At 37.0% G+C, this 24,030-nt stretch overlaps 1 protein-coding gene across 1 annotated transcript in view; it reads left to right on the top strand.

Annotated features, from left to right (window-relative positions):
• Window positions 1-549: 549 nt before the first annotated feature.
• Window positions 550-24,030, top strand: part of LOC122798659 (zinc finger protein 260-like) — a 132,686-nt gene continuing 109,205 nt past the window's right edge. The window contains exon 1 of the mRNA XM_044067746.1: window positions 550-689. Coding sequence (XP_043923681.1) covers window positions 669-689 — 21 coding nt within the window. The 5' untranslated portion in view covers window positions 550-668. The remainder of the gene's footprint in view (window positions 690-24,030) is intronic.

The raw sequence follows: 24,030 nt of genomic DNA, 5'->3' as shown, positions 1-24,030 counted from the left end.
TCTGGACTTTCTGTGAAAATCTGTACATTTGAGAGGTATGCTTTGGACAGCTATGTTCCACCAGAAAGCATGAAAAATTGCAACTGTTCTGAGGATTTAAGGCAAAAAAATATTTTCTAACATTCATAGTTGCATAAAAGAATCTGAAACATCTTAATATGATATGAAACAAAATATACAACTCAAATTCTTCATGATTGGGCTTTTATTTTGGCAAAAAAGTGAAGTCTATTCTTACACTAGTCGTAGATACAGTTTGTGATGCAAAGCCACACATTTGTGTAAAAAATGCCCCATTCTGGGCATGTGAAAAGGTGGCAACCCTAACATAATATGCTGTTTGGGAGGACTGCTATGCATAGCATATAATACAGATTCAGCCTCACAGTGTAGGATCAAAGCTGAATGCACAGCCTGATTCACTGAATATTAATAAGCCCTTCCTCTCGGTGCTTTTTTAGAGTCATTCATGAATATTAATAGCTCTATCTGCATTATGTAGGGACACTGTTTAGAGATGGACAGGAAGTAGCTTACAAAAAAAAAAAAAAAAGCTGCTTCATTGTGCACGAAGCTGTAGAATGATTTAACAATTACTAACCGTTTATTAATTCTTGTGTCAACTGTTTCATTTTCTGAACACTTTGTTTTTTGGTGTAGAGGCTGACATGGGAATCCTCAAGCTGGAGGTAAGAAATTTTGGCTTTACAGAGAACCAGTTTGAAAATCTGCTTTAGGTACATTGAAGGCATTTTGCCTTGTAATCCCAGATTCCAAAAATCAGGTATGTGTTTTTTTTTTTTTTTTTGTATTGTGTAGCTAGATGCAAAGAAATATTAGAAAAATGGTAAGAAATTTTGACAGAAATGAAAATCAAAGGGAAATTAGTTTATTGTGAAATAACTATTCCTTTTTTTCCCTAATCCTGAACTGTAACTACAAAGCTGTCGTCTTTTACTATGTAATATGTGTTGCTGCTTGTAAAAACTTGATCGCATAGCTGGAAGTAAGATTTACAGAATGTACTGGGAGCTGTTAAATGAACTTTGTTTTGTAACCATCATTGTTTTACAAATGAATACCAAAATAATTGTTTACATAAGTAAATAACTAAAACTGAGCTAGGTTACCTTGGAGATAAAATTAGTGGGCTGAGTCTGTAATTTTTTGTAGCAAAATAATAAAAGTAAGCGATTGTATTACATATTTTTGAAATCCTCAAAGTCAGTCTTACTTGTTAGCGTTCAGTATTTGCTTCAGCGTATATTATGTATAGAGACCAGAGCTGTGAATTATTTCCTGTTTTTCTTGCTTTTTGTTGTTACTAAACTAATGTGCCTAGATGGTACATATAGTATGTGTGTACATGTGTTAGTGCATGCATTACATTCCTTCATATATCCCTGTATTAACTTGTGCAGGGAGAGCAAAATAAGCAGGTCCTTATTACATAAATAATGAGTGTTATGTCAAATGACAGGGGAAAAGTCTGTGTGGGTAAATGGTGGCAGGAGTGTGTAACCAGTTGTGACCAGTGGGTGTAGTAGTGATTGCTAAATGAGATGTTTGTGTTTCTTGCCCCTCTTAAATAAATCCATTGTGTAGACGCACTTTATTCAAATTCCTTTGAAAACACACAGCTGTGACATCACTACAATAGTCTGTGCCTATTCATATCCATATATTATTTTCTTATCATAGGATCATAGAAGATTACTGGGCTATCGACCCGGAGGTCATTTTAAGTCTAGCTATTTCAACCCAGTGTAGTACAGTAGATGTACTAGTCAGTACCCGAGATTGCATTTAGTGATGACTGCCCATGTCCAGGAGGGTTGTGGGTGCTATCCCTGGTAAGAATTTACAGTGCCCCATCCACTCATCTAGGTTCCTGTTGAACAGTGTCATAGATGTGCTTTGTTTCACTTGAATTGGTAGCAAAACATGGCATTCGCTGAGAGATAAATCTGTCCCTCCAGCATCTCCTATTTAAGTTGCAGGCCATATTTAAGTCCCTGGAATGGGTAGCCTTAGACCCATTTGATTTGTGGATATGCAGTAAGTTCATTAGGTTTGGGTCTCTGGCTGCTATGTAGGCCAGGCATAAGTCTCCCCTAAGAAGTCTATACAATACTGCGTATAGTGACAGGGATTTTCGTCAGTCTGTGTAAGGCATGTGCTGGAGGCCCTTGGTCTACTTTGTTAGAAACCTTTGAGGTCTCCCTAATTGCTGTAGGTGCTTAGTACTGTACATACCAAATGGGGTGTTATACTCAATTATGTGTCAGATAAGTGCCGAGTATAGGGGTGTTATAACTTCTTTTGCTGTCAAGGGGATGCCTTTAATAATCAAATCAGCTACATGGAAAGCTTTCCTTACAACAGTAGACACGTGGTGGTCAAAGTTAATGTTGCAATCAACCTGTGATCCCAGGTCCCTTACCACTTCATGGGTACTTAGGGTATTGTCATTGATTTGATTATGTGAAGGGACATTGTTTGTGCCAAAGGGAATGATGGCACATTTTTCTGCATTCAGTTTGAGACATCACTAATATACCAGTCGTTGGTTTATGTGAGACCATCCTGGAGTATACTGACATTATTTGGGGATTCAGTGATTACACATAGTTTGCAGACATTTGCAAACTTGGTCAGCCACAACCTTTTCGTTTTGACCTGAACATCTGAGAAGTATATACCAAACAGGGGGCCCGGCACTGACCCATATGGCAGCCCACTGGTACCAGGTTTGCTGGTTGATGTGGAGTCACCAACTTTGATAATGTGTGTCCAGTTTGTGAGCCAGTTGGCAATCCATCCTACAATGAAAGGGTTTACATTCAGTTTGCTAAGTTTATCGGTAATGCCTGAATGTGGGATTGTGTCAAAAGCCTTTGCCAAGTCGACATATGCTGTGTGCACAGATTTGCCCTCATCAATGGCCTTGGTCACACGTTCAAAGAAATCCACCAGATTTAACAGGCAGGTTCCGCCCTTCACGAAGCTGAATTGGGTAGGATGCAGAGTTTGGAGAGCACCTATGTCTTTATTTATAATGTCCATATCGATGCATTCCTTAGCCTTACAGATGAGGCTGGTCAGACTTATGGGTCTGTCATTCCCCGGGTCTGTTACTAGGCCACCTTTGTGGAAGGGAATAACTGTAGCTGTTCTCCATTCCTCAGGAACAAAGCCTGTGGTTGGGCTATGATTGAAAAGGGTACCTAGTGGTGATGCTAGTTAATGTTTTAGCCTGTTTAGAAGACAGCCTGGAATGTCATCTAGTCCCGTAGAGGTTATGTTCTTTGCCTTGGACAGGGCTTTGAGGACCTGTTCTTCAGATATGTAAGGTGGGGGGAGGAGTTTGGGAGACAGTTTGTTGTAAGTTAGGAGGGGATAAGGGAGTGAAATTTTCACCAAACCTATCCGCTAGCAGGTTCATTATCTCTATGGGGTCAGTGTGTGTGATACCGTTGGCCACCAGTTCTGCACATGCATGGGTCCTACCCTTTAGGTTACGTATATAACTGTAAAAGGCTTTACTGTTATCCTTGGCAGTATGTGCTAGGTTTCTCTCAAAGGAGCTCTTGGAGGATTTGACAAGTTGTCTTATTTGCCTGTTAAGGCTGAAGAGGGTGCTTTATCATTGTTGGGTCCTTGTCTTTGTTTTCTTGAACAGCAACTTTTTTTTGCATTTATTGTAGAGTTTGTTGATGCTGGAAGTCCACCATGGCAGCTTGTTTTACTTGGGGTTCTAGCTTTGATTCTGTCTGGTACAGCCGAGTTTATATACTTATGCAAGTGATTGCACAGGGCTTTAGTGTAAGATTTGGCATAGTTACCTTTTTTCAGCTTGGGGTCAGGCTTGGAATGCATTCATACCTTCACTTAGGAGGGTATAGTTTGCCTTGGTGAAGTTTTTTAGTCTGATTTCACCCTTTGTGAGTCTGGTGTTAGTATCGGTTCAAAGATGACTGATTTGTTGTCAGTTTTAACTAATAAGGGTCCAACAGTTGCAGCAGTGCACCTGTTTGACATGTTGGTGAGGACCAGATCTAGAATGCTTGTTCCTCTTGTTGATGTTTAGACAATTTGCTCCAGGGCATTTGAATTCACAAAGTCAAGGAACTGTTGTGCTAGCGAGTTTGGGCTAGAGTAGGTTTCCCAGTTGATGGTGGGATAATTGAAATCCTCCATAACCAGTGTCATTGGTAAAATTTGGATTGTCGTCCATTTGGTTAAGTAGGCTTCATGGGAGTCATGATCCATGGAGGGAGATCTATAACTGGCTAAGACTTGAATGGGGCTCTTACCCACCGTAACCTGGACCTGGAGTAACTCAATGGAGTTTTCCAGTCTCACTAGACGTGAGGTGAATTTTTCTCTAATATACATTGAAACATTGCCTCCTTTGGTTTTCACACTTCCATTTTGCGGTCTAAAGGTGTGGAAGGCATCATACCAATGCAGGGCCAGGGTAGTCTCTGAGGCCTGAAACCAGATTTCTCTGACTGCACAGATATCTACATCTTCTAGTGATAGAAGTGCTTCCAGGGAGTGCAGTTTTTGGTTTAAGCTCCTAACAGCATGACCCTTATTTTGTTCTGATTGTTTAGTTTCATGTTGGTAATGTTGGTTTCAAGGCCTTGCCTAAAAAAGGCACTATGGGGGAGGCAAGAGCTTTTGCCAGCAGCCGAATGCCTAGGGGTGCCAGGTGCAAACCTTCTCTGACAAATCAGTGGGGTTTGTCGACCATAGGTTCCCAGGCAAACAGGAACTGGATCTCCTTGGAATGTCACCAAAAACTAAAATCATTTTTTGTTTATCCTATGGCATCATTCTAGGTGAGAATAATATGTTACTCAAGGCTAGGGACATAACATACTCAGTGAGCTCGACCATGTCTGTCTTCATATAGTCCAGTGTAGTATGTCTCAGGTCATTCACACCAACATGGACTATGACAGAGTCATAATGGTACTGGTTGTTGAGAGACCTGAGTGCATGCCTGATTTGGCAAATCTGCTGCCGGACAGGCAGCTGACCGTAACTTTCTCCTTGTCCAAAGTGGTGAGTGGGACATCCATGTGTCTCACTGTTGAGTCTCCAATGACGAGTTAACTCAGTTTTTGAGTGTTATGCCTTATGGGCTTGGTGGGTGAGACACTGGTGTTGCTATGTGTCATAGGTGCTATGGAGACAGTATTAGCTGTAGCAAACTTGTGTTTTGGAGGTCTCCGGTGTTTTGGTCATTTTTTTCTAGAGAACCTCCACATATGTGGATTTACATGTTTGATGAGTACTGTCTTTATTAGTAGTGGTACTATGTGCATATGTAGTGGTGGGTGAGTTGACAACCTTCTCTGGGTTACTGTTTTGAGTGAGAGAGAGCATGGCTTCTAGATTCTTGGTATAAATACACCTCTCGCACTCTGTACTAGACTGTGTTATTAGTAGAGGGATGTCTGTGTACATGAGGCAATTGCTGCACTTCCTCAAGAGACCCAAGTCAACAAGGTTGCCTTGAGAAACAAGGGTAGTCCAACTGTCCATAATGTCGGGTTGAAGACTGTTGTCACTAGGGGTGACTTTTCAGAAATGATCCTGGAGGGAGCTCAGTGAATGGATATTTCTGCCTGAGTTTTAAGGGAAAATGTGTTGAATTTAACTGTTCATCTTTGACGCACAGTTGCGCGGCAGTGTGCAGTACTACATGATGCACAAACAAGCAGAAACCTGCTGAGATACAAGACCTAAATACCAGAAGAGAAATAAACGCTAACAAAATTCAAAAGGACTAATGAGGATACTTATTCCAAGTCCTATTCCGGCTTCCCTTTACCAGTCAGATGCCAATCAAACACAATTCTCTCACAAAAGTGCAGCTAGGCCCCATCCAATCCAAGATGGCTTGGAAAACGTGCTCAAAACAAACAAACCACTAAAAACAGTTCCAAAAGCAGCAGGCCTGGATCAGGACTATGCTGCAGCTACTAGCTGCCCTAGTTTCAGTGGGAAACACTAGAGAATATTTAGCACAGCAGAAAAATAGCAGTGAGACACTGAAAATGTTTACAACAGCAGAAAATCAGCCAGGTGGCTCTAAAAAATGATTTAGACAGTTGACAGATCAGTTAATTTGCAGAACATATAGCTTTAAAACAGTGAAAAAACACCAGTAAGTATGTAATCAGTGGAAACAACAACAAACGCTTGCTAAACAGTGAAAACAGCAATACAATTTAATTTTACAGACACAGTATAGCAGGCAATTGCAGTATAACAGTGTAGTTTAGTACACAGTAAATAAATACAATATAAAAGTAAGCAGCAGGCAATAAAAAAGTGAATAAGCAAAAAAAAAAAAAAAAAAGCAGGCAACATGTTTTTTGGAAGCTCAGAAGCCTCTAGTTTCTGATATCTCAGCTCAGAGTTGTGGCTGGTAGCCCACCTCAGTTCATCTCAGTACAAACAAGCCAAACTTGTATTCTGTAGATTATAAAATATTGAATGAGGGTTTGTTACAAACTCTGTCCCATCCACTGAAATTGTGGCATTGAGACTCTGTCCCTTTACATTTTATTAACTTTTATTGTTTATTGTAATAACTCCCCACAAGATAAGGGTACATTTATTTATTTTTTGGCTCCTTTACCAGACCTGACTCCATTACTCATGCTGGGATATCCCCTTTTCTCTGAGAGAGCTTCATACAAAGATCATAAGCCACAGAGTGAGCTAGGGCTAAGTGGGGACTCAGTCATGATGTGCTGGGCAGATAGATGTCAGTAGGCTCAGACAGTAATGGAACCATGAGCGAAATGCCACTGTCTTTGGAGATGATGCAGTCTTCATTTGCCTCCATATCCATTTCTCAGTAATGCAGCAGTATGCACCTGTGCTCATAACCTTATTTCATGACCCCAACATATCCCCTATTCTTTGAAAGAGGCAAGCAGACCTGGTCCCATCATAGCTGTCCCACCATCAAAGTTTCTCCACTGCTTATGCTGCTAACTGAACACAGATTGACTGGGTTACAGTCAGAGCTAACTGAAGAGCTAACTGAACACAGATTGACTGGGTCACAGAGCTTTGTTTCTGTGTGCTACTGAGCCAACAGTTGATGACAACTTTTTAAAGTTAAAAAAGAAACTAGCTGCTCAGAGTGACAAGGGCAAAGCACTTGAAGGCGTGGCACCCTGACATAAGAGTGTAGGCTTGTTCAGTTTTAAGGTGTTTATCACACTTCCTGGTCCCAGCAAGATGATTGTTTACTGCAGGGCAATAGCATCCTTGTTTGCAGAATCATTCATTTATTACTTTAAATGTGTGTAACAGACCCTCTTTCAATATTTTGTAATCTACAGAATACAAGTTTGGGTGGTAAAGTTAAAAAATACCGTTGGATGCTGTCCAGATTTTGTAGATCTTTTGTGGAATTTGAAGTAAACAGAACATTATGACTTAGTTAATGCAGTAACTGGAGAGTTGTATAATAGATTAATAGTGAAGCTTTCAAGACAAAGTTACGTCATTTTGGTAATATAAATACAATACCTGGCATTTAAGACAGAGGACTGAAGCTCTGAGCTGCTAATGAGCTCCTTCCTGTGTGAGGGTTCAAGATTTGAGTCTTTCACCTTCATTTGCCTGCTATGTGACTCTGAGAAAATAAGTTAATCAGACACTTCACCCCCCAGAAAGGAAACATTTGTCCACTGGGCTTATCTTGTCTACAAATAAGAAAAAAAACTCTGCATCAGCAGTATTGATGTTAAAGGTAATACTAATGTTAACTGTATGCAATGCAGTGCAATTTAAAAAGGGAAAAAGAAAATTCTGTCAGAATTCGAACCTGTTTTATTTTAGAGGAGCTTCTCCAAGAGGTTGTGGTGTTTTAAGCTTCCTTCATTTTGCTCACAAAAATGTTATTCAGTAAACTCGTCGCAGTGGCTCTTGTCATCTTGTATTTCAAGCAGTTAAGACTGAAGCTGGAAGCATTTTCAAATACCTCAATATTTAAAGATTATCCAGAAATCTAAACTACTGAAAATTAGTAATGAGCTGACTAAATTCAACATACCCCTCCAGACCTGGTGACCACACTCCATATGTGGAATCATTCAATACCACATTCTACGCTCCAGACTTGATAAAGCACACTCCATATGTGGAATCCTTCACTACCACATTCTACCCTCCAGACCTGGTGACCACACTCCATATGTGGAATCCTTCAATACCACATTCTACCCTCCAGACCTGGTGACCACACTCCATATGTGGAATCCTTCAATACCACATTCTACCCTCCAGACCTGGTGACCACACTCCATATGTGGAATCCTTCAATACCACATTCTACCCTCCAGACTTGATAAGCACACTCCATATGTGGAATCCTTCACTACCACATTCTACCCTCCAGACCTGGTGACCACACTCCATATGTGGAATCCTTCAATACCACATTCTACCCTCCAGACCTGCTGACCACACTCCATATGTGGAATCCTTCACTACCAAATTCTACCCTCCAGACCTTACGGCCACACTCCATATGTGGAATCCTTCACTACCAAATTCTACCCTCCAGACCTGATGACCACACTCCATATGTGGAATCCTTCACTACCAATTTCTACCCTCCAGACCTGATGACCACACTCCATATGTGGAATTTTTCACTACCAAATTCTACCCTCCAAACCTGATGGCCACACTCCATATGTGGAATCCTTCACTACCAAATTCTACCCTCCAGACCTGATGGCCACACTCCATATGTGGAATCTTTCACTACCAAATTCTACCCTCCAGACCTGATGGCCACACTCCATATGTGGAATCTTTCACTGGCAAATTCTACCCTCCAGACCTGATGGCCACACTCCATATGTGGAATCCTTCACTACCAAATTCTATACTCCAGACCTGATGGCCACACTCCATATGTGGAATCCTTCACTGCCAAATTCTACCCTCCAGACCTGATGGCCACACTCTATATGTGGATCCTTCACTACCAAAGTCTACCCTCCAGACCTGATGGCCACACTCCATATGTGGAATCTTTCACTACCAAATTCTAACCTCTATACCTGATGACCACACTCCATATGTGGAATCCTTCACTACCAAATTCTACCCTCCAGACCTTACGGCCACACTCCATATGTGGAATCCTTCACTATCAAATTCTATGCACATGTGAATTGCTGCCTAGATGCATCTGTCCCCCTCCAAACTAAATACAATGCGAAATTTAGAAATAAACTCCTATGGTGTACCCAAATATAAACAGGCTCTACAATAAAACATGTAATAAAAAAGTTAACTCTCAAAATGTCAAAAATACTCTTGCTAAACTTCACAAGGAAACCCAGTTCCTGATCAAATCACCTAAAGCTAGATATGTGGTAAAAAAAAGCTACCCAGGCAAAAGACAACCATAAGGCCAATGTTAGGAGCCTGCCCAACACTGCACAAAGCTAACAGTAAATGATAGCACATATTTAGACCCTGAGAACATAACCAACCTACTAACAGGTTCATAGGTATGTAGTAGGCCAACATCCCTGGAGCCTTTACAAGCCTAGCCCATCGACGTGCCCTGGCATCATGTCGCCATTAGTTCCAGTGCCTCTGTTAAGTAGAGCCACTGGAGTGATCCCTGGGGTGAACTGTTTATTTCCCATCCACTCATCAAGGTTTCCCTAGAAAATGGCCAGTGCGGTGCTCTGCTTGACATGTATAGGAAGTCTATTCCAGAGCATGAGCAGTCTCTAGGTCATGAACCTGTCCCCCAGCATGTTCTGCTGATTGTGGTAATGAGGTTGAGGTCCCTGGAGTGTGTGGTGCAGAGAGATTGGGATTTTTTTAGGTGCAACATTTCTAACAGGGCTGGGTCGGACATGGCTTTGTAAATAAAGCAGAGATCGCCTCTTAATACATGATATGAGACAGAGAAAAGCTGGAGTTTTTTGAGTCTGTCCATATAGGACATGTTTTTAAGGCCTAGGATCCTCTTCATGAAGTACTTTTGTGGCCTTTCCAGCTGTTGCAGGTGTTTAGTGAGGTATATGCTAAATAGGGCATTATACTCAATGATTGGCCTAATGAGGGAAGAGTAGAGAGAGATGATGACCTCTTTATTCTTGGATGCAAAACCCTTGGTAATGAGATGTGCCACATAGAAGGACTTTCTGACCACAGTGGCAATGTGATGGTCGAAGGAGAGGTTGCTGTCAACCTGTGTCCCCAGATCTCTTATAACGCCTTCAATGTTCATAGGGCTACCATCAATGTGGTAATTAGTGGGAGCCGAGTTTTTCCCAAAGGGAATGACTGAACAAATTATATGGCTCTTACTTGCTTCTTGGTGTGATGGATTGAATTGAGGTGTTCTTAAGACACTCAGTCTTGCTGGCTGGATTCTGCTAAAATTCAAAGTCTGGTTATATTTGCATTCACAGTCTGTTACATACAGAAACTTGCAGAATATACACTGATGAGAGAATATACTTTGCAGCACTTGTCTTTAAGAGCAGTAACCAATAACTTTTATAATAAATCAAACTGGACAACGTTGCAGCTTAAAAGTACTGTTCCAACTTTACTTCTCGTATAGTACAGATGATGTGAGAGATATAACATTTACCTTAGGACTTGTGTCCCTACCATACCTCTAACATAACTGGATTTATACAGCTCTTTATATACAGTTTTAGTCCTGTAGAAACGATACTAAGCTTCCTTGTTTAACAATGTCTTGTAAGAGACCAGCTTTTCTGACAGTGTGAATATCCTGTAACAGTGTCCTAATGTCCATGTAGAAAAACATATTTTGAGGAAACACATTGTTCTGTATTCTATTTGGATCTGTGTATATGAACATATGTTCTTGTGCCAATGCTGATAAGCATATCCTGTTTTTTATGCAGAAAAACATATTTTTGAGAAAACACATTGTCAGAGATCAGCTTTTCTGACAGTGTGAACATCCTGTATTTTATTTGGATCTTTCTATAAAAACATCTGTTCTTGTGCCATATCCTGTTTTTCCATGCAGAAAAACATATTTTTGAGAAAACACATTGTCACAGTGTCATAAACATATCCTGTTGTTTTAGGAAACATATTGTGTCCATCCTGTTATTTTAGGAAACATATTGTGTCCATTTTTTTATATGCAGAAAAGCATGTCAGTGTTCTTTAAAAGCAGATTTTGCATTTTTGCTCTTGCATACATCCTGTTTTTAAGTCTGTAAGGGAAAATGTCCATTCAGCAGATTCCTTTTCCAAGCCATGGTCATTTAGTATGACTGCTGATCACATATTACTAAACTCTGTTTCTGCATTTAAGCAAGCTTTTTCTTTCAGCATATTTACAACATAATTAATTTCAGACTAATATTAATAAAATCTAACAATTCCCTCTGTTTTTAAACATACTCAAAACATTTTATATAGAAAACACAAGAAACAAACCTTTAGTTTGATACAACAAATTAAAGTATTACTACCAAACCTGAATGTATTTAACAACTTTTTCTTTTGCAGACCATTCTGTGAAAATATTTTATCAATTATGAGCTGTGTCTGTTTTAATTTTACTTGATTAATTTATTCTTTTGCAATCACAGAATTTAATTTATGACTTATAATTGTTTCATTAACTCTTTGCAACTGTTGAATTAACTATAAGAGACAATAACTATGTGCTACTGCAAGCATTTATACACTTCTGAAAATATACAGTTTCAATGTCATTTTAACCATAACATTGTGATCATGTCTCTGAACTGCTCATTAACATCTTGGTAAAATACTGAACTGGGCTTAGATAATAAATATTTGAAAGCAATTATTTTACTGGGGTAAAACCAGTGATATTACAACTTGACAAATTACTTTTGAACTTATTATGATGTATCCTGTACAGTATGTATTTACATAGACTGTTTGCTGTTCATGCATTTCAATCTAGTAGGTACCCTGGACCCATTTTTTATTTAAATATGTTTTTTCACACATATTTATTATTAATCTCATTTGTACTGAATTTTTCTGCATTTGTACATACAAAGACTATCATTTGTACTGAAATTTTCTACATTTGTACATACAAAGACTGTAAAGTACATTTAGTCTAATCTTACAAATTTAATAACATTAATATTGAGCAAAATCTTGGAAAATTTTTATGTCTCTGTAGAAATATCTAGTGGAATTGATACCATATCCATATGTCCTGTTATTTTAAACTACATACTCAGCAATTAGAAACATTGATGCTTTTTTATACCAACATTGTTTTGCCAAAACATATTAAAATAGTGACCAATCTTGTTCAATTTTTTTACATATCTTTACTCTCTTTTGTATAGCTGTAATCAATTTTAAGCCATCTCTTGTTTTTTAAACTATCTCTTGTATAGCTTTACAGTTTAACAGGTTGTAAATACAATTTAATTCTAAACAATATAATAATAACCATTATGATAGCTATTAACAACTTGTAAAATATCTTATCCTGTCAGGTTTAATCCAGTTTACCAGTATTTCTAATACACTAATACCTGTTTTTCCCCCATAAAAGAGTATTGTCAAGAAGGAATGAGATATTTTTTTTTCCTGTAGCTTTATTTTAGACCCTTATTATTTATTTTTTCTGTAGCTTTATTTCAGACCCTTGTTGTTTATTTTTTCTGTAGCTTTATTTCAGACCCTTGTGTAGTACTGCTTATACAGTCAGTATAAAACTGAGAAAGTGCCCCTCCCCCTGTAGTACTGCACTATTGTTTATCTGCTTTATGCTGTGAGAATAGAATGTATGTCAGCCCAACACTTTGGTTATACATTTATTTTATTAGGTTACTAAATAAAGCTTTCACTGTATATTACATCTAGTAGGTATTTACACCCTCCTGCACAATTGATTTGAACTGTATATATACTATAGCCCATTTGCTGGCTGTACTTGATGCAACTGAGGTTTTTTTCTTTTTTGTCCTTTTAACATTTACTTGCAGATTATAAGTGACATCTATGCACAATTGTGGCATTTTATGACAATTACTAAATAGTGTTGCTTGTAAACATTTTAACAAGTATGTTTTAATAACAATAATGCTTTAGAAAAACTCAAGCTACTTGCCTGGCAATCAGTCTTGTTGTTTATCTTATCTTTCCAACATTTCCTGTAACTATTCATTCAGTCTAGGAAGGTCTGAGCTCACATTTCATACTCTATAAACTATAATTAATTCTTTTGGCATTTTTCCTTTAATGTGATTGTGATTTGTATAACTATGCATTTATACAACATAAATAGACATCATTTTACAATTACCTTACATGGATTTCAGTATTTTTTTTTATTTATCTATTTAACTATTTAACTGTCCTGCCATTAATTTTACAAAAACTGTTTGAATAATACCATCTGTGATTTTTTTTTTAATTCAGAACTTTAACTGTTTGGTGTTACTATATAATTATAAACAAATTGTAAAAAACAAAATAGATATTAGTTTAACCAACACATTTATATTTATATTATTTATATTTGCTGTTGTCTGACTGTTATTCTTGTGTATTGTAACAGATGTACTCTAGATGAAAAGAACACACATGCATGTCTGTCTTGTATCTTTATACAAGCATGTCAGTCTTGTGACTTTAAATCTTTATTCTTATTAACTATTTTTATTTAATTTTTATACACTAGAACAGTTTTGTTTACCTTTTGACTATGCTAATGAATGGCATTCATATGCTTTACTTACTGTAGTACTGATAGATGTCTTGCTTTAAATGAATGAAAGTAAAACATTTAAAAATGATTTGTCCAGACATCAGATCCTACCATGTATGTTTAACCATTTTCAAAACATAAACATATTATAAAATATATTTCTTTTGCACAGATTAGCTGTGTATGCAGGAAGTTCCCAGTCTCTGTCAGTTCAGCTAATTTATTTCCTTTATCCTGCAACTGCTGTTGAATTTTCTGTGATGTTGCATGGTCTTTCTGACATTCTTTAGTAAGCTGTTCTGCTGAATTTGAAACTCCTATGCACTTTTGAAAAGATGTATGTATAACTTGTCTAAGCTTCCTGAACTCATTGTGTCTGTCTTTTAGAAGTTTACTACATTCCTTTGTAACAAAATGTACTAGGGGTTCTATCAGTAACTGATTTGACTCACATGTGGTGACAGGACATAACTGTTCAACATCAGAATGTAATGGAAACACTTTACCCTTAGTTAATTCTTCAGCTCTGTTTTTACAGTCCATTTTTTTAGCAATATGATGCAATATTATTTTATGGCATAAACATTTGTCATATTTCACATGATTTTCTTTGAGATACCAGTCAAATATTGTAATACATTTGCATAATGCCTTACTATCAACCTGCCCTAATAAGGTTTTACATTTACTAATGTGCTGTGTATACCAACATAGCAATTTACTAAAGTTTGGTTTACTCCTGCATGAATTATAAATAATATCCATACTATCTAGTAATATACAAACAGTCTAGGAATACACAAACTATGTATGAATATACAAACTGTCTTAAGAATATAAAAACTCTCTTAAGAATATACAAACTCTTTAACATCATCCACACTAAATATTTGACACCGAAAAAAGTCTTACCAGTTAGCAAGAAAACAGGTGATCAGGCTGCTGTTGCTGATGGCTAGAAATTTTTCAGAGTCACTTGAGAAGCTGGTGAAGCACAGCAGGCAGCGGACTACTGTGCTAGTGGACATTCACCTTTTCTTGAAGAATTTATGGCACTGCGAATTTCTTGAACTAGTCTCACTCCGGATTGTAGACGTCTAAAAAACTTTACTACTGCAAGCTGCATAAACTGGAATACTTCTGTTTAGGATTTACACATACGTACAAATGTTAGTTACTGCAATTTGACTGAAGTGACCCTCTGCAGGGCTTACCATCACTCCTCTTGTGTTTGAATTGCAGATTGTAGGTTCAAATGCAGGCTAGCTTGCCATTGAAAAAATTATATTGATCTCTCTACTTACTGGAGCTTACTTGCTGTGGGATGGATTGATTTGAGGTGTTCTTAAGACACTTAGTCTTGCTGGCTGGATTCTGCTAAAATTCAAAGTCTGGTTATATTTGCATTCACAGTCTGTTGCATACAGAAACTTGCAGAATATACACTGATGAGAGAATATACTTTGCAGCACTTGTCTTTAAGAGCAGTAACCAATAACTTTTATAATAAATCAAACTGGACAACGTTGCAGCTTAAAAGTACTGTTCCAACTTTACTTCTCATATAGTACAGATGATGTGAGAGATATAACATTTACCTTAGGACTTGTGTCCCTACCATACCTCTAACATAACTGGATTTATACAGCTCTTTATATACAGTTTTAGTCCTGTAGAAACAATACTAAGCTTCCTTGTTTAACAATGTCTTGTAAGAGACCAGCTTTTCTGACAGTGTGAATATCCTGTAACAGTGTCCTGATGTCCATGTAGAAAAACATATTTTGAGGAAACACATTGTTCTGTATTCTATTTGGATCTGTGTATATGAACATATGTTCTTGTGCCAATGCTGATAAGCATATCCTGTTTTTATGCAGAAAAACATATTTTTGAGAAAACACATTGTCAGAGATCAGCTTTTCTGACAGTGTGAACATCCTGTATTTTATTTGGATCTTTGTATAAAAACATCTGTTCTTGTGCCATATCCTGTTTTTCCATGCAGAAAAACATATTTTTGAGAAAACACATTGTCACAGTGTCATAAACATATCCTGTTGTTTTAGGAAACATATTGTGTCCATCCTGTTATTTTAGGAAACATATTGTGTCCCATTTTTTTTATATGCAGAAAAACATGTCAGTGTTCTTTAAAAGCAGATTTTGCATTTTTGCTCTTGCATACATCCTGTTTTAAGTCTGTAAGGGAAAAATGTCCATTCAGCAGATTCCTTTTCCAAGCCATGGTCATTTAGTATGACTGCTGATCACATATTACTAAACTCTGTTTCTGCATTTAAGCAAGCTTTTTCTTTCAGCATATTTACAACATAATTAATTTCAGACTAATATTAATAAAATCTAACAATGACGATGCATTTTTGGCATTAAGCTTAAGGCCATGGTTTCGACACCAGTCATTGTTCTCAGTGAGGCCTTTCTGTAGGATGTCTATATCATGTGGGGAGTTAATAGTGGCTCCCAGCTTGCAGTCGTCTGCGAACTTGGTCAGCCAGAGTCCCTCTCTGTTGGCCTGGACTTCCGAAAAGTAGATGCCAAACAGGAGAGGACCCAGGACCGATCCTTGTGTGACTCCACTCATGATTTGTCGGCAGTCTGACTTGGAGTCTGCTACTTTCACACTGTGGGTTCTATGAGCCAATTTGCAACCCACCTAGTGATATAAGGGTTGATGCCTAGTTTGGTGAGTTTGTCAATAATTCCTGAATGGGGAATGATATCAAAGGCCTTGGCCATATCGAGGTAGGCTGTATGAACTGCCTTGCCCTCATCCACAGCTCTGGTGACTGACTCAATGAAGTCAACCAGGTTCAGCAGGCATGATCTACCCTTCATAAAACCAAATTGGGTGGGATCCAGAGTTTGGAGATTCCCTATATCCTTGTTAATTAGTTAATGGATAAATTTAGCTCTAACTTCACCCTCTGTTTCCCACTGCATTCCCAGATCACATGCCAATATCTGTACCCCCACAATCTCCCAAGAACAAATTCACAAACCACTTTCCATATCAAGAACACAGATTCTATGGCGTCCGATAACTTGTCAGGATGCCTGTTGGCCAGCCTGAAATGGGACGTGTCAAACCCCATATAGAGGCTATTCATTGTCAGCCACCAAACAGGTTTTGTGCTGGACAAATGGAGAACAACAGTCATACCCCTGCACAAAGGTGTGGTTTCAAAAGACCAGAGTAATTATAGAGCCACAAGTCTGACTAGCCTCATCTGTAAGGCTGTGAAGAGGATCATTATGGAATTAATAAGTAAAGACATAGGGAACATGCAAACTCTTTACACAAGCCAGTCCGTTTTTATCGGGGGCAGATTCTACCTCCTTAACCTGATTAATTTCTTTGAAAACATTACTGAAGCAGTTCATATTGGGAAAATGGGTACAGACTGCATATTTAGACCTTGCAAATGCATTTGACACCATCCCACACTCTGGTATGTTGATAAACTCTCACAGCTAAATATAAATCCCTATGTAAGTCATTGGATGGCATAGTTGATCATAAATTAGTACCCAGGAAATTAAGGGTAGGCAGCTCTACCTCCTTCAAAAGACCTGTCAGAAGTGATGTACTCCAAAGTTCAGTCATTGGCCCACTCCCCTTTGACATTTAATTCTCAGAAGTCAAAACTAATGTTAAAGGTTCATGGCTGACTGAGTCTGCAGATAACTGTAAACTTGTGCCATCATAAACTTTCCAGAGGATACCAAAATCCTTTGTGTATGCCTTTTTCAAACAAATAGCTTAAGTCGTAAGTGTGGGCTAACACTAAATGCCAAAAATGAATAATATTCTCCTTTGGAATGCACAGCATACCCTGTAAGTATCACATTAACAGCACATCCTTGAACATCAATTCAGTACTTAGGCACCTGTGAAACTATGTGGACAATAAACTGTCCTTCAGTCATCATATATCCAGTACTGCAAGGAGGTTCTTCTTCATTGTGAAGCTTGTTATTAAAATTATGGTGAGTCAGGTCCAGGGATATGATTATTTTCAGGTATTGGCACTTACCAGGCCAGTCATTGGGTATAATGCTTGTTTTAGCACGTACCTGTCCAAACACTTACAATTTGAATAACCACAATTTTTTCTCCCCAAGAAAATCAAGTGCCTAAGTCAAAAAACTAAACTGACCATCTCAAAGATCTGTCTCTCTTCTTTCTATCAAAGAGGCTACTGAGGGTCAGTCTCTGCCTTGTGTACAGAACCTGCATAGGACCTATCCTGTCAAATGTACTGCACGTCAACAAGTCCAGTGATGCTATCAACATATCTTGATATCTAATGTAACATAAACTGAACAAGTTGGAGGTATGGATATGAATTGCATATAATATCATGTCTTTAGAATACTGTTTCTCTCCACATAAAGCAAAGTACGGCCTTTGTTCTATTCAAATGTAATCTGGATGAATGGATGTGGAAACTGCAGATTCACTCCTGGTTTGGCACCCCTGTCTCTTATTCATAGATTCATAGATTAGTACTAGGCTAACTGCCCTTGCGAGCCATTTTAAACCTAGCCAATTATCCCCTGTGAGATTCAAACCTTGTACCTTGTGTTTGCAAGGCAAACACCTTAGCCATTAGGCCACCCTCCCTATCTTATGGATAGGGTTGATATGTAAATGTTCCCGGTCGTCAATAAAGGCTTCAAAGAGTAAAAAAACACCACTTTAGAGTACAAAAAATATTTATTTCAACCCTTTCACCTGGACTGACTTCCTCAGAAAACAAAACACAAAATGCAATGTAGTAACAACCATTTATACTCTCATTCCCTTTCGCCTGAACTGACTTCCTCAGAAAACAAAACACAAAATGCAATGTAGTAACAACCATTTATACTCTCATTAATTACCCAATAAAACAATTAAGTCAAAAAATATTCTTAAAACACATTGAACATTTACAATACTCCAGCATAATGAACCATTAAAGTACCTTTCGTACTTTTAATTGTCTATATTTTAAAAAGCACTTTATGCTAATTGATTCATTCAAACCTGTTTTTTGTCTGCTTCCAATTTTATCTGCCATGGTTCCCTTTGTTCGAGATAATTTTTTAAAATCTCCACCCCCTTAAATCTGGAACTCCTACTTCTAATATGGAATATAAAAATTTCTTATATACATTACACTCCAAACTATGCTTAAACAATGCATTTTTAGGTCTCTAGTCGTAATACTGTAAATATGTTCTCTGATACGTTCCATAAGGGTGCATGTGGTCATCCCTACATAAAATGCATCACAACCACTACACAAACTAATGTAAACCGCTCCTCTGTTCTTACAGGTTAAATGCCCAGGAATGTCTGTTTGACATGATTTAACATAATATATGGAACTTCAAAAATGTATCTACAAAAAGTACAGTATCCACACTTGTACATTCCTGACTTTTTATTAGTATACATAACTCCCAATGGATGTCTAGTGTGGTCATTTTGTAACAATATCTTAATATTATGATTATTTCAATAAACATATCTAAGGTACAAACAACACCAGCTTTATCATTATTACCTAGTGTTGACATCTGTGTTACATTTAAAAGGAACTCTTAAAATAGGGGGTAGAGGGCGTATCTTTTCTTTAAAATATCATTACTTAAAAAATCAAGGTACTCTTTATCATAACCTCTCTTCACAAACAGATTAGTTATGAAATTAAATTCTTTTATAACATTTGCTTCATTTGTAGTCATTCGACTAGTGTGTATGTACTGCCCTTTAGGTATATTTTTCTTAATAAAAAGTGGATTTCACTCTATAGCCTAAATCATCTTTGACAAGCTTTATAAAATATGACGTTTCATTCATGATAGTGGTCAATAATTCCACATCTGCTTCTGTTCTTTCCGAACTAAAAAATAAATCATCAACAAATCTGACAATAATATATTACAAACTTCTGTTTAAGCTCTGTAAGAATAATGATCTCCCACCATGCCATTACAAGATTAGCATAAAAAGGGCTGCCAGAGACCCCATTGCCACCCCTTTTCGTTGTCTGTAAAATTATCCATTGAATAAAAAGAAATTATTATGTAATAACTTGTCAGTCATTTTACACAAAAAATTAACCTTCTGTTCACCCAAGGTAGTATTTTTAAACAAAAACTTTCTCACTGCTTCTACCGCCTCCTCATGAGGAATACATGTAAATAATGAAACTACATCTAATGTGAAAATAATATGGTTGCTGCTATCAAACTCAAAAACAAGGAGAAACTCCCTGAATTTGTCCAAAAATTCCCAAGAATCTTTCAAGTATGTTGGCAAACTTTGCACAATAGGGTTTAAAACTGAATCGACTACTAAGGCCATACCCTCTGTTATAGAATTTGGTGAGGAAACTATCCATCTAAAAGGTGTGTTCAGCTTATTCTTATGGACTTTGGGGATACTGAATAATACCCCCACTCTAGGTTTCTCAATTAAACAAAAATTATAGATATTAAAACCATTTCTTCATTCATTAATGCAGCATATAAAAATACATGTATACATTTATAAATATTTCTTTCAGTCACTTTTTCATACTCCTCAATATTTTTTAATAAATTAACCATTCTATTTTTATATTGATCAGTAGTCATGATTACTATATTCCCATCTTTAATACTTTTCATAAACCGAAGATTTTTATTACATTTTAATTCATTTAAAGCTTTTCTCTCCTCACTTCTTAAATTGTCATACCATTTTATTGTTATTTTTGTTTATTTCACTAAGTTTATCAAACAAACATCTTCAAATACACTAATGGTATGATGTAACAAAGTTGTGAAACTAGATGGCTTAACATATTTAACAACATCTTTTTTCACATATTTCAACAAGTACTCAAAATGTAATTTATGGATGTATTGCTTAAAGTCCAAAACAGTCTTAGTAAACTAGGCTCGCCTCGTCGGTACAAAGTTCAGTCCATAACTTAAAACTTGGTGATGTTAATTAGTTAAAACAACATCAAACAAATGATGTTACAATCTTCAGTGTTGTACCTTATAACTCGTCCGTTGACGAGTCTGAAGTTGTCTGACCCCTCATTTCATGGGTCTCGTTCTCATTGTCCTGTTGTCTTTTTTTGATAAAAAAAAAAAATCTTTAGGTCTGCCTCCGCTTCCATTTGTAACAAAACTAGAAGTATTGCTTATTGACTCACCAGCTGTTCCGGATTCTCTCTCTACCACTATGACATCACCTTCCTCCCTCAATGGTGGGTTATATCTAATTTCTGTTCTGAAAAATGTTGTCACTATAGCTGAGGGCTTTGATTGGTTAGTCAACCTGTGCCTTGGAGCATTAGCCCATGTCTTTTTTAAGGTAGTCTGCAAATTGTTACTCTGATTCCTTTGCAATTTCTTATCTTTGTTATTAAATGTATGGTCAAAGGAATCAAATGCTATGTTATTTTCATAAGCAGTAACATCTCTTAGTAATTTATTGTGTTTACACATGATAACATCCGTTTCTTGTTTTTCGACTTTTTTCAGGACTTGTTGATACGTATCTTCACAATTAAAATGTATAGATAAGGCTGTCACTTCCTCATCAATCTTAAGTATTTCTTCTTTCAACGTAGTCATTTCTTTGCCATTGTTGTCCATTAACAACCTTAATGGCTGTAACCCAGCACCATTAAAGAAGCTAGTTAATTCACTGAAAAACAGATCTGCTGCAGTTATCCCATTGGGGCATTTAAAAACTCTTAGCCCCTTTGGTACTATTGCCAGTTCTATACATTTCTCAAAATACTTGTTCTCTAAATCAAGAGATCTATATATTTTTTTAAAGTTTGCAAAGTTTGTCACATTTGTTATGATATTCCTCAGTCTTAGCTTTAGTAATTTTCTAATCCGCCCTCACAAACGGATCATACTTGTTGTCAAGGACTGAGCGTACATCATTGTAGTGAACATTTCTATTATTATTTTCACCTGTAACAGCAGTATCCACTGGCTGTATACAAGTGCTCATATCTATCACAGTTGTCCTTTCTTCATCAGAGCTTTGTGGTACCTCACTTTCCTCACTTTGTTTAGACATCAGCAACCTCAAAGTCTTTTGTATATCAGTTGTAGAGGCCAATAAAATACGTAATAGCCCAGTATTGCTCACTGAAGGTGTAGGATGTACTGTCATATCCATTAAAGGATCCACCGCCTCGGCCATCGGAATCATGCAATTGAATACCAAACTGCTAAAATATGTGGAACCAATAACACAGCAACAAAACCACTCAAAAGTAAAGGTTCCCAATGGTCAATAAAGGCTTCAAAGTGTAAAAACCACCACTTTAGCGTACAAAAAATATTTATTTCAATGCTTTCATCTGGATTGATTTCCTCAGAAAACAAAATGCAACATAGTATCTACCATTTATACTCTCATTGATTACCCAATAAAACAATTAAGTCTAAAAATATTCTTAAAAACACATTGCACATTTACAATACTCCAGCATAATGAACCATTAAAGTATCTTTCATACTTTTAATTTTCTGTATTTTAAAAAGCACTTTATGTCAATTGATTCATTCAAACCTGTTTTTTTGTCTGCTTCCAATTTTATCTGCCATGGTTCCCTTTGTTCGAGATAATTTTCAAAATCTCTACCCCTTAAATCTGGCCTTCCTACTTCTAATATGGAAAATAAACATTTCTTGTATTTGTTACACTCCAAACTATGCTTAAACAACGCATTTTGTAGGTCTCTAGTCTTAATACTGTTAATATGTTCTCTGATATGTTCCATAAGGGCGCATGTTGTCATCCCTACATAAAATGCATCACAACCACTACACAAAGTAATGTAAACCACTCCTCTGTTGTTACAGGATAAATGTCCAGGAACTTTAAAAGTCTGTTTGACACGATTTAACATAATATACAGACCTTCAAAAATGTGTCTACAAAAATGACAGTATCCACACTTTATACATTCATGACTTTTTTATTAGTATACATAATTCCCAATGGATGTCAGTGTGGTCATTTTGTAACAATATCTTAATATTATGATTATTTCGATAAAGAAATGAAGAGCTAGGAGGATTGGGCCTAATAAATCTGGTTGTCTGTGCAGCAGCATTGAATCTGTGTAGAGCTTTGAAAGGTTATTCCAATGAAAATAAGAATTTGACAGAGCTTATCTTATACTTTAAGTATAAAAGTTTCTGGGAAAAATGGAAATAAAGAAAAGGCTCAAAATTACCTGCATTATTCTCCTACTTATATTAGCGTTGTTACCTCACAGCAAGAGGTTCTCCCGTTCGATTCACGGCATGGCTTGGGAGTGTCTTCTGTGTGGAGTCTGCATGTCCTCCCCGCGGTTGGGTAGCGTTCGAAAAACATGCGTGCGTAAATGGGCGTGCCTTCGTTGAAGGTTGGGCATCGAGCTGGCACCTCAGCGTTTCATAAAAAAAAAAATCTACTGCCAATCATTAGCGGACCGGAGTTCTGCTGTGGCAACCCCTTACCGGGAAAAAGCCGAAAGACAAACAACAACAACATTCTCCTACTTATATTATATGCCTCTAAAATTTCCCATAGGGAACCGTATTGTATTTTATCAAATGGCTTACTTAGATCTCCCATCATGATCTTTGCTTCTACTTTTCTGTTTATAACATAAACATACTACTCGTGCCATTTCAGTCTTTCACTCTCCTTGTATTAGCGTTGTACTGTATTTCATTTTATTTTGTACTACTTGCTATTATTTTTGTATTACTTGCTATCCTTTTGAATTACTTCTGTATTGTGTGAAATTATTATTGTACATTGTTCTATGATTTATTAAGTAAATGAGGAGCTTTTCTCCCCGGGCCTCCGCTGAAAAAGGACCTGCATCCAGTCGGACTTTCCCATAAATAAAAGGTTATGATTGAAGATGTAAAGGAATATCAAAATAAAATTATATTATGAAAATTAAAAGTGAATAAGATTAAAGAGTGGTATTTAAATATTATGAGGACATACTATGTCGTTGACCCTTGGAAACAAGTAGATATAAATAAAAAAAAGCATAACAATGAGATATAAATGATATAAGACTATATGTGAATGCAGGGATTTTCTATGGAGACTAAGCATACTGTTGTCATATAAAAGAAACCAAGACAGAATATGTATTAATTGTGGTGAATATGAAACAACAGAACATGTGATTTTGAGCTGGTTTGAGGGTGAATAAACTATGGGAAGA

This window comes from Protopterus annectens, chromosome 3.part1 (genome assembly GCF_019279795.1).
Source record: "Protopterus annectens isolate FY-2018-M chromosome 3.part1, PAN1.0, whole genome shotgun sequence".
Taxonomy (NCBI): Eukaryota; Metazoa; Chordata; order Ceratodontiformes; family Protopteridae; genus Protopterus; species Protopterus annectens.
This window is presented reverse-complemented; position numbering and strand designations above follow the sequence as displayed.